This window comes from Stegastes partitus, unplaced genomic scaffold (assembly GCF_000690725.1).
Source record: "Stegastes partitus isolate 25-593 unplaced genomic scaffold, Stegastes_partitus-1.0.2 Scaffold795, whole genome shotgun sequence".
Classification (NCBI taxonomy): Eukaryota; Metazoa; Chordata; class Actinopteri; family Pomacentridae; genus Stegastes; species Stegastes partitus.
Genome location: NW_007578526.1, coordinates 252877 through 269213, shown reverse-complemented (window position 1 = coordinate 269213; position 16337 = coordinate 252877). Strand labels below are relative to the sequence as shown.

General features: G+C 40.4%; 1 protein-coding gene across 1 annotated transcript in view; it reads right to left on the bottom strand.

Moving 5' to 3' along the window:
- Nucleotides 1–977: 977 nt before the first annotated feature.
- cpn1 (carboxypeptidase N, polypeptide 1) overlaps nucleotides 978–16337 on the bottom strand; it is an 18167-nt gene continuing 2807 nt past the window's right edge. Inside the window, exons 2-9 of the mRNA XM_008292230.1 lie at nucleotides 16184–16337; nucleotides 14548–14703; nucleotides 7842–8018; nucleotides 7622–7733; nucleotides 3558–3697; nucleotides 2792–2891; nucleotides 1590–1708; nucleotides 978–1428 (exon numbers count right to left, since the gene is read on the bottom strand). The exon at nucleotides 16184–16337 is cut by the window's right edge and continues 43 nt beyond it. Of these exons, the coding sequence (XP_008290452.1) occupies nucleotides 1318–1428; nucleotides 1590–1708; nucleotides 2792–2891; nucleotides 3558–3697; nucleotides 7622–7733; nucleotides 7842–8018; nucleotides 14548–14703; nucleotides 16184–16337 (1069 nt within the window). The 3' untranslated portion in view covers nucleotides 978–1317. The remainder of the gene's footprint in view (nucleotides 1429–1589; nucleotides 1709–2791; nucleotides 2892–3557; nucleotides 3698–7621; nucleotides 7734–7841; nucleotides 8019–14547; nucleotides 14704–16183) is intronic.

Genomic DNA, 16337 nt, shown 5'->3' with positions numbered 1-16337 from the left:
TCTCTTTTATTGAGTATTGTACTTAAATTGTCAATAATACCTATGTATAATATATGCATTGCTTATTCTGTATTGTGTGTGTGTGTGTGTGTGTGTGTGTGTGTGTGTGTGTGTGTGTGTGTGTGTGTGTGTGTGTGTGTGTGTGTGTGTGTGTGTGTGTGTAGTTTGAGATAAATAAACAAAACTAAACTGAACTAAACTTCTACAATAACTTAGATTTTAACCACAGTTTTTGCTGGATATCCCCCTCTGATTAATATGACACCTGAATATAGATTATACCACATGGTTATATGCAGAAGCTCAGCTGTTCAATGTTTACCATTAATATAAGAATGCTGAATGTGGATGGATGCATTTTTAACTGATTTAATGTACTCACTGCATCTATACAGTATTGACTTTGTTGTTGCTTTTACACCTGTGAAGGTTTTCTAAGCAGTGTCTTACAGGGCCCATTTCAGTTTATGGCATTTAAATATAATAATGTTTATTTGTTCATATAATAAGACAGATGTTTAATATGTATATAATATGTTTCATGTTTAACACTAAAAGTACACTGGAGTTTAAAGTTAGGGATTCCAAATACCAAATTAAACTCACATTTAAAGCTTTAGAAGAGCATTTGTTGATGAAACTGGAAATTAGAGCTGTGTAGCCAATTCTGCTTCCTGTTTGCCATCCTCTTCATCTGGTTTGTTTTGTCTTGATGCTTCGACAGCTTAGTCGGTTCCAGCAATCGTTTAATCCCTTCGGATCAGGTTTAAATGGTTTATTATCTTATAAACACAGCGTATCATTGATTGTAGATGAGTAATTAAACAGATGAAAATGTTTGGTTGTCGATTCTTCAACTCACAGTGACTTTTGATGGGTTTTTATTCTTGTTGTTATTAATTGAAGTGCAGTAAAGAACAAGCAACAAGTATAAAAACTAATAATAATGAAATTCAGTGTACTGATGTGACGAACGATGACAGTAAAAACATTCTTTTATTTTCACTTTCAGCTGTCATCAACTTTATAGTAATCAAAGTCCTTTACAAATACAGGATAGCTGTGTTCATACAAATCGACACTGTTACATAAATACACCAGGCTGGCAACATTTCCTTAACACAGACAAATAGTTTATATTTAACAACAAAAAAACAAAAAAAGAACAGAAAGGTTTGAAATACACAACCCTAGGACTACAAAGGTATATTATGGTCATTTCTCAGCTCATTTCCATCATTTGTGTGTTCGTGTGTGTTTTGTGTGAGATCTTCAGTGTACGTGTGTTCGTGTGACGTCTCGGTTATTGTCCATGTCTCATCTCGGGCCGAGCTTTAAGGGGGCCTTGGGAGACGAGAGGTTCTTCTTGCCGTTGTGGGGCTTCACCTTCAGGTTTTGTTTCGGTGCTGTTTTCAAGTAAAAATGAAGCTGTGAAGGAAAAAAAAAGATGTGGGTGAGCATATTAAAGAACACAAACATTTACATGCACAAGCCTCTCCTGCACCTGTACAGCTGATTGTTCTTTCAAAATGTACATTTGAGAGGAAATTTCTCTCATCTATGCTATGACTATACACCGAGAGACAAACCTGTATGGCTTCAGCCGGTCCCACTGTGACGGTGCTGGTGGACGGGAGGTAACCGTGTGCCGAGGCTGTCACGGTGTAGGTGCCCGGTAGCAGAAGTCTGAAATAGTCGCCGTCCGCTCCTGGAGAAGCACATTGAAAAACAATTAGTCTGTTTCAAATATTATTCTACACAGCCCACTCAAACAAAAGTATGCATTATCAGCAAAATACGCCTCGTATTAAAGTTAAAGTACCCACTATTCTGCAAAACTGGCTTCTGTTGGAGTCATTTATTATGTTATTAAATGTTTATTACTGATGCATTAACATGCAAATAATATGTTATTGCTATAGCAGGTCATAGCTATTTTAGATATGGTTAGGTCATTTAATTTACTGTAAAACAAAGCAGCATATTTATTGTGTTCGTTGCAGGTTTTCAGAATCTTAATATGCAAAGTAAGCTGTCGCGTAAATAAAACAAGTAAAAAGTTTAGTATTTCTCTTCTAAAAAGCGTTTAAGTAAGTCAGATCCCTCAGACTTGTACTTAATTCCTACAATTTAAAAGCTTTTATCAACACAAGAACAATAAGTTGAGTGAAATATATAAACACTGCATATTTATTCATATTTTATTAGTCACTTTACCACTGCTACAGTCACTTCAATCAAATGAAAGTGCACTTTACTAACTGTTAGGTCTGCTTATTTATTTATAAATGCTTAGTTTTTCGACATACATTTGATGAAGGAGGATCAGCAAAGTAAGAATTTCATCGTCCAGTGTAATAAACCTCCTGAATCTATTTACTGAAGTTTGTGCATTCCCATCACTGACCAGTAGAGGTGCTCTGGTTCCATCCCAGTGTGAGGACCGACTGCACTACTCGTTTTGATAATGTAGTAAAATTCTGCTATTTCCCTCCACAGTCTTTAGAGTCCTTTTTTTTTTTGCCAAGAACTGCTTATTCTCGCTCCAAAATGTCACATTTTTCCAACAGTTTCTGGACAGTGGAGGTAGCTCCTGCTGCGTTTAATGTTAATCCCTGCCATCACTCATGCAGATGGCCTTGTCTTTCTTTGGAATGAATAATAATTCTTCAAGGGGCAGATCACTTGCCACAAATCTAACTTGCATACCTTTTCCACTCTGGAGTCAGAGGATGAAGAGAATAAGGAATAAAAGCGTATCTGTATTCTCAGGGACTGACGCTCCTCTTACCGGTGGTCACGTCGTGGTTGATGCCAGCGACCGAGACCTCAGCGTTGCCGATGGGGTTGTTGTTCTCATCGTACACCATGCCTTTTATCCCATGATGCACCTGGAAAAAGAGAAAGATTCAAGTTATTTTTTCTTTCTTTTTTTTTTTTTTTTAGGCAGTCATGACACCTAACAGCGCCGGAGTTCAATGGAAAATGGAACATATGTGACGTAAATGCAGTAATAGCTGCGTGATTTAGTGCTGCAAGAGAGCACAGCATCGATTGCAAGTCCTATCAGGTCGATATTTCCGAAGCTATTTTCCAAAACCTGAGACCTGAGTGACCTTCCTCAGCAAAACCAGAACAGTATCTTGGGTTTGGTTTGTTTAATCAGCGCTGTGGAGACATGCCTCCCTGATCTCTCTCTTCTGGCTCCAGAAACACTGGCAGTGGCAAAATATCACGTTTTTTAAAAATCTCTGTCAGATAAAGGCCACTTTGTCTTCAAACCAAAGCCTCTTTTCAAGCGTGACGGAAGGTAAAAGTCAGTTTACTTGTATTACTCCGAATTTCACGCAGCTCACTTTATCCTGGAAACTCCTGCCAATGTTTACAAGAAGCCAAAGTATTAGACTCCTGACTCTTGGCAGTTGGGGTTTTTTTTTGTGTGTAGCTCTGTGTGTACATGTGTGTGTGTGTGTGTGTGCATTAAGTAGTAAAATTGAAATACTTTATTGACATAACAGTAACTTGCCAAGTTGTGAGCGTGTACGTTGTGCTCTGACCTGTTCCAGGTATGAAACCAGGGCTTCTCGGTTGCCCAGCCATTCTCTGGGCAGCGCCGACGCCGGAGGAAACTTATCGCAGCTCAGCTCCAGAGTGATCTCGAAGCAGTTTGTGTACAGGTAGTTGAAGTCCTGCATGCCTGAAACACATTTAGATATTTAAGATGTAAAAGGAAACTATTGATGTGTGACGTTTTTTTATAAATCAAAAGTGGCTTAAATTGACCCCAGTTGGCCTCAAGAGGGAGAGTTTAAATGAAAGATTTTTAGTGAGTGAGAATGAGATTTATTTCTCTCGTAAACCTTCAGATGGACTTTAAAGTTGCGTGCTTTGCGAAATTTTTACAATACCACCCTACTTTTCATCAAAGACGAATCCATACGAGGCCGGCTTTGGGAGGGCAGGTTCAAATGCAACCTCACAGACCATGACATAACACTTGGAGCAAAAAGTAGCTGTTAAAATAAACATGACATGCCCCTGCTAAATGAAACTGTGGGTGTTTTCATCCAATTCAAAGACTTGCATTACTCAACCAAACAGATTCGCATTCCAAAGAAGAACCCAGACCAGCCCAGACCAGGACTTACACATCAAAGACTGCGGGTATTGTTTTTGCTGCAGTTACAGATTACCCGAGCCGAAGCTGACTGCGTGCCCAGACAGCTTGTAGAACTCGGTGTTTTGCAGCTTCCAAGAATTCTGCGGCAAAATATTACAGTAAGTATTCATCAAAATCTTAAGATGAAGGCTCCCAGCCCGTAAACCAAACAAGGGAGGATGAGGAGTTCACGCCGAGTGCCAAAGCTTGTGTAACTCCTAATTTGCCTGTTGAGAAAATTATATTAATCCAAACCCCCACGGAACGCGCCGATGCCAAAATAAAGCTCCGATATTCACGGTTTTAGTTTCAAATGGAGGATAGTAAATCTGTCATGCTTAGATGAGACATTTAAGTCATTCACACAATAAAATAAGTGCTTTCGGTGTCGGACAAAGTGTGTTGCAACACAAAAGACAACATAAGGGATGCTGAATATAGAGTCAGTTCAATTTGATTTATCTATCATTATCGCATCATTTATTTATATTCCTGTAACTGCACTTAACATCGTAAAGGGGAAGATGTTGTGAATTCTAAACAGAGAACCCAACAAGTTTCCTTTGGATTCCCGATGAGCAAGCAGTCGGCGACGGTGGGACGGAACAAAAACAAAACTTTTAATGGGAAGGAAAAAAAAAAAACCTCAGACAGAACCAGACTTTCTCACTTACAGAGCTAAAAAAAAAAGTTAATTAAGCTAACAACACACTCATTCGGATGAGTGACAAATTAAAGGAAAAATAAACCGTCTCAACGAGCTGCTTGGTCACCGTATGTCCTCATCGCACCTTAGTGTTGATTCTCAAAGTTTCTGGACCTCTAGTGGAGAGACGGAGCATCATTCTACCAACATGTATTTGGTGTTTAGATGATGCTGGTATAGAGCACTATCTAATGTAATCAAAATCTCCCACAGGTGTTCCATTTGGGTGAGCTTTAGTGACCATGACTTCACAACATTTTTATACTCATCAGTCCATTCAGTGGCCCCCATTGAGAGATGCTGGATGAAAATGATCACCAAATCATGCCAGAAAAATTACCCCCAGGGGTCAAAGGTTCAGGTTTTCCTTTAATGTGTCCCTGTTTGAACACACCTACTTTAAGGGAAAGTACTTTTGAGGTTATGGGGCACCAATAAGACGACTGAGGGGAGTTCTGTGTGAGTTATTTCTGCTGTATTTCATCAGCTTTTGGCTCAAAAGTATAGTCAAACAACACAGAAAACACAGATTAAAACATGCATTCATCTGTCAATCTGTAGATTTAAAGGTGAATTATTTTAAAATCCATCTTTTGCACAGTCTAATCTTGCACACTGGGTACCTATTTATTAATCTTATTGTTATTTTATATTGTAGATTATGTTTTACATTTTATGTGTGCCTTCAATGTCGGGCGTCTTGTGGGGTTGTCTGTGTTTTTCTTTAGCTGCTGTAACCAGTAATTTCCTGTAAAATGATAAATAAAGTAACGATCCTATTTTGTGTTAAGAGACTGTACAAAAATTACTGTAGTGAAGGAGGCTCAACCTCGTGGCTCGCCTCTTCAGCTTCATTGAAATTTTTTAAAAAGCTGGCACCGCTGTCGCTCTTCAAGGCTGTCTGCTGCGACTTTAGTCCCTTATCTGCTGTAAACCGGCTTCTGATGGTGGTTAACGGTGTCATTTACGGACCCGAGCTAAAGCGGAGGGTCAGCGGGTGCAGCTGTCGGTTGTGCAGGAGGTGAAGAGGTTAAAGGCAGCAGAGATTTCATGACGACACCGGGACAGCGTGCCTCGCAGGCCAGTGAAAGCATTTCATTCATGCTGAAGTTAATGCCAGCGCCTTCCATCATTCACGCAGGTGGCCTTGTCTTTCTTTGGGATGATAATGGACGTCCTTCAGCACACGGGGAGCTTTGCATGTAAACAGGGAACAATCCATTTTGTGCGCGGTGACAGTGAGTCAGGGTTGTGCTTTATGGTGCTGGGAGGAGAAAAAAAAACAGCAGCTTGTTCTTTACAACAGGTAGTTGACCTGTGTTTGTCTGCTGGGCTGCATACTTTCTTCTCTTTTACTGAGTCAGTGTTTGTTTTGTGTGTGGGCGCATTCTGGAATATTGGTGATCAATACGCCTCCGGAAGCACAAGCCAGTTGGTGTTTCTAACCAATCCATGTCTTTTTAAAGGAATAGTTTGGTGTGTTGCTTTCTTGCTGAGCTTCAGAAGAAGTCTGAATTTTAAAATATGTCGTTAGCGTAGCTTAGCACAAAGACTGGAAACAAGAGTAAACAGTGTAGTAGACAAAAAGGTTGCAAAAATGTTGGGCTACCAGCACATGTCAAACTCAAAATATGAACCCATCTGCACTAAAATCAAATGATAAACAATTATTCGTTTTGCTGTGTCTTACAAAAATGAGATAAAGTCTACAAGCAAGGTTATGGAACAGCCTTCGACCTGACACTGACATGTGTCCAGGTTTATCAGGCATTGAATGGTCTGTTGAGATTGGTGCAGATTTTACACACGGTAACCTAATAAATGTTGACTTTTACTTTGTTTAGAAAGTTTCTGTGTAAATTAAAATATAGGAAGATATATATTTTCCCAGTCATTTACAATGGACCCGTTTTTCCAAGTGGATGGGTTCAGAGCACTTAGGCTTGGTAAACGTCATAGGCTGAAATAAAGCCACACTTTAAGCTAAAAACACTAAATAAAAATGTAAGTCATGGTAAAAATCAGATTAAATGGATGAAGGCCATCATTAGTTGAAATCGAGTATATCAGCAGTTTATATAAAATTGAAGGGACTTTAATATTTAAACTAGTTAGATCATTTCTAATGTTATTTCTCTACTGGAAAGCAAAACAGCTGTAGTTTAAAGTCCATCCATCCATTATCTATACACCGCTTAATACTCACTAGGGTTTGGAGGGGTAGTTTAAAATGCGATATATAAATAATGGTGACTTTAGTTGACTACGAAGGTTCCATTGATTTACTTACTTCACTTGTATATTGCATTTTTATATATTGCATTTTTGCATCTGTAGTCTTTTTGTTTGCCTTCTGGGTAAATTGTTATAGCGCTGACTGTCTTTGTAAACCCTTGGATATAAATGAACTGTACAGATAAAGTTATTAAAATTATGACAAGTTCACAAAAACAGAGATCAAAGACCAATTCGTTAAGGTGGTGTAAATCCAGATGCTGAATCACAGTTCAGGTCACCAAGATTATCAATGTCTACATATATACTCTTGTACGTTTAAATTGCTTTAGTGGGACTGAAAACCTACAGTTACATTCATTATTTAATAAACCACTGAACAATGCCTCCATGAGGTTGATTTGGGGGCCCGACTGGACACCAACAAACTCAGGTAGCGCGTCTTTAAAGGTGATGATGATAACTTATCATGATCACAGTGGAGGTTCTTGTGCTTTCAACATGGTGAACTCTCTTCCTACCTTTGGACAGCGAGTACCAGCTGGCTCCATTGGTGATCCCCTCATCAAAGAAATCCCCGCAGTTCCAGCCTTTGTGCATCCAGCTGTGAGCGTACGAGTAGGTCCTCGCCAACTGTCGTCACACACAAACGGGTTCAAACATCCACATGTTTGCACACACACACAGAGATGAGATCAGATGCGTGCAACATCTGGCGAGAATTCTTAATGTGGCGCACACCTTTCTGAAGATTTTGTCATCTGGAGTGGCTGCATAAGTGGTCCTTCCTCGAATGCGGGGGTCTCTTGACTTGTCGAAGGGGTAATTGGCCACCACGGCTCCTCCGTGGAGGTTCGCCGACAGAATAAAATTGTAGTTTTGCATCCATTTTATGACGGCCAAAGTCTCTGGTTCCACCTGGGGAGGATAAAGTTACAGAGAAAGTAAGTTTTGGGGTTGATGTGTTGACAAGACAATGCACACGACACATGGATCCTTTTATACATGAATGCACACAAAGACATGCTGAATATAACTACTTACTGCTGTGAGGTTTTTATATAATGTTCTCCATCAAATGCCCAACTTATTTTTGTAAAGTCATTTGAAGAATTTAGTCCAAATTTAGTCCATCGATTCTTTCCAATCCCGAAATTACACCATCTAATGTCCTCTAACAGCCTGTCAAAGCGCCTGTATATAGTTTAATAAGTTGCACTTAACTATTACACACAGTCTTCGCTTCACCCCAGACATTTCCCAAACAACATCAGTGAACTAACATCTGGTTTTCCTTTTACTCAAAGCCACAGGCCTCTTTGTTTGGCTGGTTATCTGGACAAATACTAGTTTTCGCTGCTTTGCCATATGCACATATTTTCTCTGTGACTTTTTATTCACTTTAAGGCACGCAGGTTAATTATTAGGCAACAGTTCTTCAGTAGTAGAAGCAACCTCTGCTTAACTCAAGATTCTTCACCCTTCCTCTTATCCTTATCTTGTTTTATCCGGCCTCTAAATGAACCCGGCATGGTTAGTGTTTGGTAAACGAATCCTCCTTTTCTGTTTTTCGGGACATTCAAGGGAAAACATGCTTTTACAAGAAGAGGCTTGAACTAAGAAACGCTGCCGAGATGGAAACACGGCGGTTATTTTTGTGGAAAATCTACAATATGCAAACAGCAGTAACATTTGTTTGCACACCCACGGCTGTTTTTAAGGTTACATAAGGCCCTCTTCTTGTTAATTAATTCATCCAATTCTTGCACGAGCAGGATCAGCCTTTGCCAGATGGCTTCCTCCGTGCGTTGCTACAGACATCTTAAAACCTTTAAATTCCACTTTGGGCTGCAATTTATTTTCCCTGTCAGTGCTGGCTATCATCACACGTGCCCAGCCATATATCACGTTTGGAGACAAAGTGTAAAAGCTCTCCTTGAATACGGTATGTAGGGCAATAAACACAGTCTGAAGCTGCTGAAGAGTAATCAGTGCGATCAGAGCTCACTGACCTTGAACACAGCAGCTGTAACCAAGAAGCAGGGTTTCTGTTTTGGGTGTTGGCAGGTATTTATTATCTGTGGATCTTTATATATACCAACCGGTGCATCCCTTGAAGTTAAAGCTGTCACCATGATGTAGGGTTACACATGAAGGACACACACAGTCGGAGCTTCCTGCTACAAAACTGTCTCATCCACACATTGTGGATCATTTAGACAGTTTGAAGTTTTAATTCTGAATCAGGGGTAAATTAATTTTTAGTGGATAAAAGCACAGGTAGGGATCTTTTTCTGAGAATGTGTTAATACTATAAGATCAAACTACAAGCTGGTGGTGGAACGCTTTGAGAAAAATGGTTTCTTTCAGTTTGTGATAAACAGGGATCAGGCTTTTGCTATTAGATCCTCTAGACAAGTGGTTCTCAAACTGTCTAAGCCACGACCCCCAAGATAACACAAGTTTGTGTTTATGACCCCCCAGTCTGAATTTTTAATATCTCATGAGTAATAACTTTGTTGTTCATGCATTAATGTGTTAAAAATTAATGTGTTAATTCCACGGATTAATCTCTTTACATTAACACGTTATATTTTTTTTTTTAATGAATAAATGAATTGAATTTATTTCGAACAAATGAAAATGAAAAAAAATATTAAAACAAAAGAAAATAATTTTAAAAAGAGCAAAAAATAATAATAATATCGCTCAGTTCACAAGTTCAAAAAAGAGGTGGGAGGAAGTATACACTTTCAATTTTGACAGCCCTAATACACATTTATTTGATGAATGTGGGCTTTATTTGTTGTTGTTTTTTTTTTTTTAACAATGATCTGACGACCCCCTGAAATTATCTTAGGACCCCCATGGGGGGTCCCGACCCCCAGTTTGAGAAGCACTGCTTTACACTATGGGAGTCTTTACCGTCCTTCCAATGTTTTCTTACATATTCTTCTTTATGAACGCTCGTGGAACTTTTTGATATGTGTTGTCATTTGTCCTTTTTTACTCCTATTTAACTGATTTTATTAATTTTACTGTCTTTACAACCTTTTTTCTCATTTCATCTGCCTAGTCTGATCTTTTTCTCTTCTTTTTTTCATGAATTCCTCTGTAGCATTGTTATAAATATTGCTATATAATTAACATTTATTCTAAAAGTAGAATTGTTTTGCTTGTGAACAGAATTGAGAATAAAAGCAAACGCACCCTGAGCATCTGTGTTTATTAGCAAACCAAATTATAACAATTAAGTTTATCCTATAAGCCCAAAAGCAAATATGCTCGCATTTTTACTGCCTTATTTCTCCATGTTTTCTGCAGCAGTGTCCCTGGATGAGGGAAAAAATGACAAATTGTTCATCAGACTCATTCCTGTGAATGAATCACTTGGCTCCATGGGTAAGCGTAGCATGGCTGGGCCTGCAGGCGAGCCCTGGGCCTGTGGCTTCATGTAGTCAGTGAGAATGTAATCCTGACCGGCATGAATGAAGTAGCTGTAACAGTGACACAGTTACTCTTTTGTGTTTCCCTGTCAGGAGGCAGTCATGTGGGCAGCTCACCAGCCCCCAGATGGAAGGACTCAGCGTTTTAGTTTTCCCCAACACATTTTCAATTAAAGCCTAGCAAACAGGAAAAAAACATAAATAAAATGGTTTCCACTTTCCATGAGGATGACATACTGGGACGTAAAAAAGAAACAGTATTGAAATGAATTTTCTCTAAAGTCCATCACAAACTGTTTAGACAGTCGAGGGGCTATTTTAAGAAAAGAGAAATCAATCTTTCCTTCCTTTTCTAAAGTATCTGCCCCTGATACGGTTTCCTGTCTTTTCTTAGAGGACATTGTGTTCTCCTTGTCTGATTTTAGCTGTGAATTAATTAAGGTTTGACTACATCTGAAAGCAAATGGACTCAGCTGCAGTTTGATGATATACATTGATATGATGTATCCTGGCAACCCACTGTCTGTCTGACTGACAGTGTATATGTGTGTATCTGGAGTGTAGAATATACTTTGTTGTCTTAAGTTTCTTAATATAGGTAAACAGTTAAGTTTCTGTGAGTGTTATGCTTCCCTCAAGCTAAAGCAATGACATTACATGAAGGAGCCCATAAGTGTTTTGTGTGTTTTAAAAACTTAAATGTGTCAAATAAAGGCTTCCTACTGCCATTCTTCTAGTCCCACCTTCACAAGCTCATCAGACTTTTATCCAGTTTCTGCACAGACACTGGATAACCAACAGTCAAATGTGCATTATTCTGCCTTCTCGCTGGCTGCTGCTTCCAAAGTAAGCAATTCAGAATGAGCAGCTGCCTGCCAGTCCTAATGCTTTATTTTGTTTCTCTGTAATGTCTCAGCCGCGAGCAAAGCACAACAAATGTTCTGCTGTTGGCTGCAAGAGTGAACACAAGAGCACTCCCAGCATCTGAGGAACAAGAGTCTGTTTTGATTGCAATGCCACCGCAGAAATCCTCAGTGTTCGCACACTTTGGATCTAATGTGAGGAAAGCTACGATTAGCTTTGATGGTAAGCCTGCTGGTCGGAGCTCTGTGGAAACTGTTCGGGTTAACTGTTAATGGTGGAACCTTTCAACATGAAACCAGTAAACACACTGAGTAGGTTTTACTTCATGTTGTGTGTTCTGTTCATTAAAATCTAAACTCAGCAGCAGTTTCCATACATCTGTTTACGTCTCTCCTGCTCTCTGTGCTCACATGTATTCTATTGCAGATGAATTCCCAATGAAGCTGTTCTCATTTACACATTTTTCTCTTTTTGACTGAAGTATCCAGCCCATTTAGACTATATGCTAACCAGCTATCACTTCAGATCCACTTCCAAGCTGCTGCTCTGCACCAATAACCTCCAGATTTTACAACATTGTCTGACAAATTCACCAAACAGTTAAAGACGACAACGGTGCTAAAACTTCTGCAATGTTTCCTTGTCATTGCTGTGTTGCTGTACACTGCCAATCACAGATGCAGAGAGACTCTTCTTCCTGAAGCGAGCAGCATCAGCTCAACTTGATTTATAGCTACAGATGCTGAAACGGAACTAAAACCAGGAGTTATACAGCCATGGTGAAAACCATCTTCGCAATATTTGAGCTGAAAAACTGATAGAAACATTCTGGGGACATGTGAGACTTAATTTCCTGAAACAGGGCACAATATGTGACCTTTCATATTACAACCCCTGTGTCAACCCTCCGATTATTTTACTGCTTGTTCATTTGACTTTCATAAGCATATTACGTCATCTATGTTATTCAATTTAATTCAATTCAATTTTATTTGTATAGCGCATGTTTACAACAACAGTCATCTCATAGCGCTTCACAAAGGCAGAGACAGAAACACCCAACAATCCAAAACATTTGGATTCCCTATAAGCTTCAGCAGTCCGCAACAGTGGGAAGGAACCGAAAACCCCCACGGGGGAAAAAAAACCTCCGACAGAACCAGGCTCAGGGTGGGACGACCATCTGCCTCGACCGGTTGGGTGGATGTAGGATGAATTATAAAATTTAGTTATCTATGTCAAACTGGAAAGAACATCCCTCACAAAGGTGGAGGTCTGAGTCCTAAGATCTCTCCCCAGGAGGATGAAACCACATCCACACCTATAGCCACAAAGACCTTAACAAGCCCCAATGTGGCAAGAGGAGCACTAAGACCCACATAACGAGGGGGAGGAGCAACAAACCCCCAATTGAAACCAAAACTCAGGTGTTAAAGTATCTGGAACTCCCAACTAGTCAGTCAGAACTGATGAGGCCTCTTGGATGAGAGGTGGAACGTCTTCAAGGAACTCAAGCAAGTCCAGTTGCTACCATTAATCTACCAGAATAAGCGTATTACATCGTTATCTCTCTTTGATAATGTTATATCATACTGACAGATTGTAATGATATACTATTGAGTGGTGCATTTTAACTTCATTGGTTATTCGCATTATTGCATTGGCACTTACACATGCATGGAAAATCAAGTCAACAGTGTGTGAAAGTGCTGAAAACAAACACTGTTATAAATATATTTGATATCTGAAAAGACGTTTCATTATATTTGCAGAGACATTACGATTTCCAACAGTAATAACACTGAACAGAGAAACCAATATAGAAGAAAACCTCAAGGAATTAATCACGACCAGAGGCCCGTTCAGTGTCTGTTGAAGATAAGACGACTGCAGACGAGACGCCCCCGAGGATCTGACCCTAATACTTAGAATGTACTTTTTGGCAGCAATAGTTTGACAGCACGCACTCTCGCATTCCCCTCTTCTGTTCGATTTACACTTCAGTGACCTAAAACAGGCCGTTCAATCACACAGAACGAAGCCGTGTCTCTCCCACAGCCCGTCTCAAGCGTGCTATTTACTCTGAAATATGGAGCCACGGCTTATTCCCTCTGCGTAAGTGGAGTGGGTCTCAATAGTCTCGCAGCGAGAAACACACCCACAACCAGGGCCTCTTCAGTTGTTCACTTTTTGGAAAAAACAAAGGGGCTAAAGGAGATTCTTTTTTTTTTTTTTTTTAAATGCCTTTCGACAGACTTGGCAGCAAGCAAATGATTTCGAATGAAGTCACAGGTTAGTAAGCTATGCAGAGAGCCAGCCAGTACCTCGCAGGTAACAGTTACATTCTGAGGCCGCGGCGCAGGTCAGCTCGACTTCACACGGGCGTGACGAGGAGACAAAAATGTTTAGGCTGAAGCTGAAAGTTTTCATATACAGTGCATATATCTTATCAGGTGTTATGACGTCCAGAGTGAGAATGCACGAAAAGAGCTCTGTTCTTTAAACAGCCTAACTTTTCTAAGCCTTCAGTGAGCTCCTGCATGTAACAAAACCCACATATTACTTTGGATGATTTGGGCTGTTTTTAGATTTAAAGTTGGATCTAAAGGAGGTTTTGTGAGAATTTGAGCTGGAAAGAGTGAGACTGCCATCTCGCCCACCTGTGAGTGACCTCGCTCTGATCCCGACGAAGAAAAGCACAGTTTATGTGAGGAGATATAACTTCTAGAGTAACACAAGCAAACACATCCAGCCGAACGCGTCAGACTGTACGAGCGCACACAAACATTGGCAGCATGAGGCAGACGCCCTTTCGAGGGATTCGCTACTGACTGGACATTTTCTTTTCATTTAGCTGAGGCGAAACTGGCACCGGAATCCGATCCCGACCAATTTCTTTGTGTCAACGAAGCTAAAGCCAAGATAACCGCTCAGCTATGTTACAGTTGCTCATTATTCAGCTCCATATTCAAACACTGCTCACACACACACTCACGCAAGCATGAGAAATGTGCTCATCCATCTCCCTCTTTCCGGCGTTCTCTCTCTTTGACCCACATAGTTTTGCTCACATATATCCACGTTTTGCTTCGAGGCCTGACACTCGGCTTCCTCGGTGTGTATCCAGTAGCACTGACCTGATGCTCCCAGTTGTCCGGCAGTGGCAGGTGGTGGTTTCGCCCGTTGGTTTTCTCGTAGTAGTACATGAGAGCGTTCAGGTCTGGAAAGTTGCGGTTCAGATCAATTTCTCGGGCGTTTCCTCGACCCACCAGGTAGCCGTTGAACTCTGGACCCTGTTGACCCCCAGACCAAAAAAAAAAAGCTTTTTAGTGCGACCTCGGTTTAGGAGTGATTGAATGATTTTGGCGCCTGACATCGAATTTCAGGCTATAATTGCCTGGAAGCAGTGAAGGAAAACGGACTTATTATTCCCCAACCTGCAGGGGCCATATATAGGGCAACAACAGTAAAATACTTTCCAACAGATTCTTCTTGGTCAAAGCACTAAAGTCACAATGATTTATTTAAATCCTTCCCAGAAGACTTTAAAACATGTGAAGACGACGCGAAAAAGAAAATCCAAGACATGGGCTGAGTTCCTACCACAATAAAGGGCTTCTAATATTGCGTGGCTGACACAGTGTTGAAGTGTTTTTTATTATTCTTAATAGCTTTATTTGTGCTTTGGAGGGAAACGTCTTAACGACTATTGGGTTGATTGTCATTAAGTTTGGTTGAAGTCCTCCTTAGAATGAATTCTGATGACTTTGATGAGGCCTAAACTTTCCTCCGAATCCTGCAGAACTAATCACTTTCCATTTAGCTCGGTTTTAGCAAATGTTTGCACGCTGGCAGACTAAACTAAGATGCACAATATGGTAAATATTAAACTCACTAAACATCAGCTCGTCAGAGTTCCTTGAAATTTTCTTTTTTTGTTTGCATTTGTTTGAAATCTATGAGTGGCTCTTTGAACATGCTCTTACTGCTTTCATCTTTATAAAGTAAAGATGCTCTACTTTGACATGACAACAGTATATTCCAAAAAAACAAACTGTTTCCTTCCATAATACTCTCTCATCTGGGATTCCACTGCGAGCCAGCTGACAGGACTGAATGACACTGGAACTCTAAACATTTTCTGATGTCACGAGCATGAAAAGACCTTTTGTTTGCTTTTTAAAATTTTCCTCAAAAGCGAAATTAGTAAGCGCAGCTAACACTATGTCATCCAGGATGCTGGAAAACGAAACAGCCTCGCCATTGTTGTCCAGATGCTGCTGCGCCCAAACATCTGTTGATGCGACAAATTACAGTGCAGCGCGCATGTGTCGTCTGAGTGGCAAAGAGAGGGACTGTCATGTGTGACTGGTCGCTTCAGGATATATAATTAGTCTCGGAGAGGCTGTGCGTGTTGTTTCACGGTCCATAATTAACCCTGATGGAAAGCTGGGGGCTTTAGCAGGGAGCTGATAGATGGGGTTATTACAGACATTTGCAGCATTAGTGGCTCTTTGTTGCTCACCTTAGTCACGCACACATTAAGCCAGGCTCAAATAAGTTGTGTAACTTGTAGGTGTTTCATTTCACTCAGTGCCTTTAACATGTCTAATGTTTCCACTGGCGAGAGCACAATCTAGGAAAAATGTGGACATTTTTTTCTCCATAAGTGGGATGACTGTTTAAAGAAAAACAGCCAAAGGTGTCTCCTGTGGGGGAGTTCCTCTGGTTTCTTTTTTTTTTTCTTTCGTGGCATGTCGGGGTGTACATTACCTGTCTGGCAGCCACCTCATAGCCGTCAGGGTTCATGGAGGGCAGGATGTGGATGCGCGTGTCATGGATCAGCCTCATGATCCGCTGGTTTCCGGCCCGGTACTCCTCGCACAGGAACTGGGAGAACTTAATGAGAAGCTCGCGGCCGAGCACC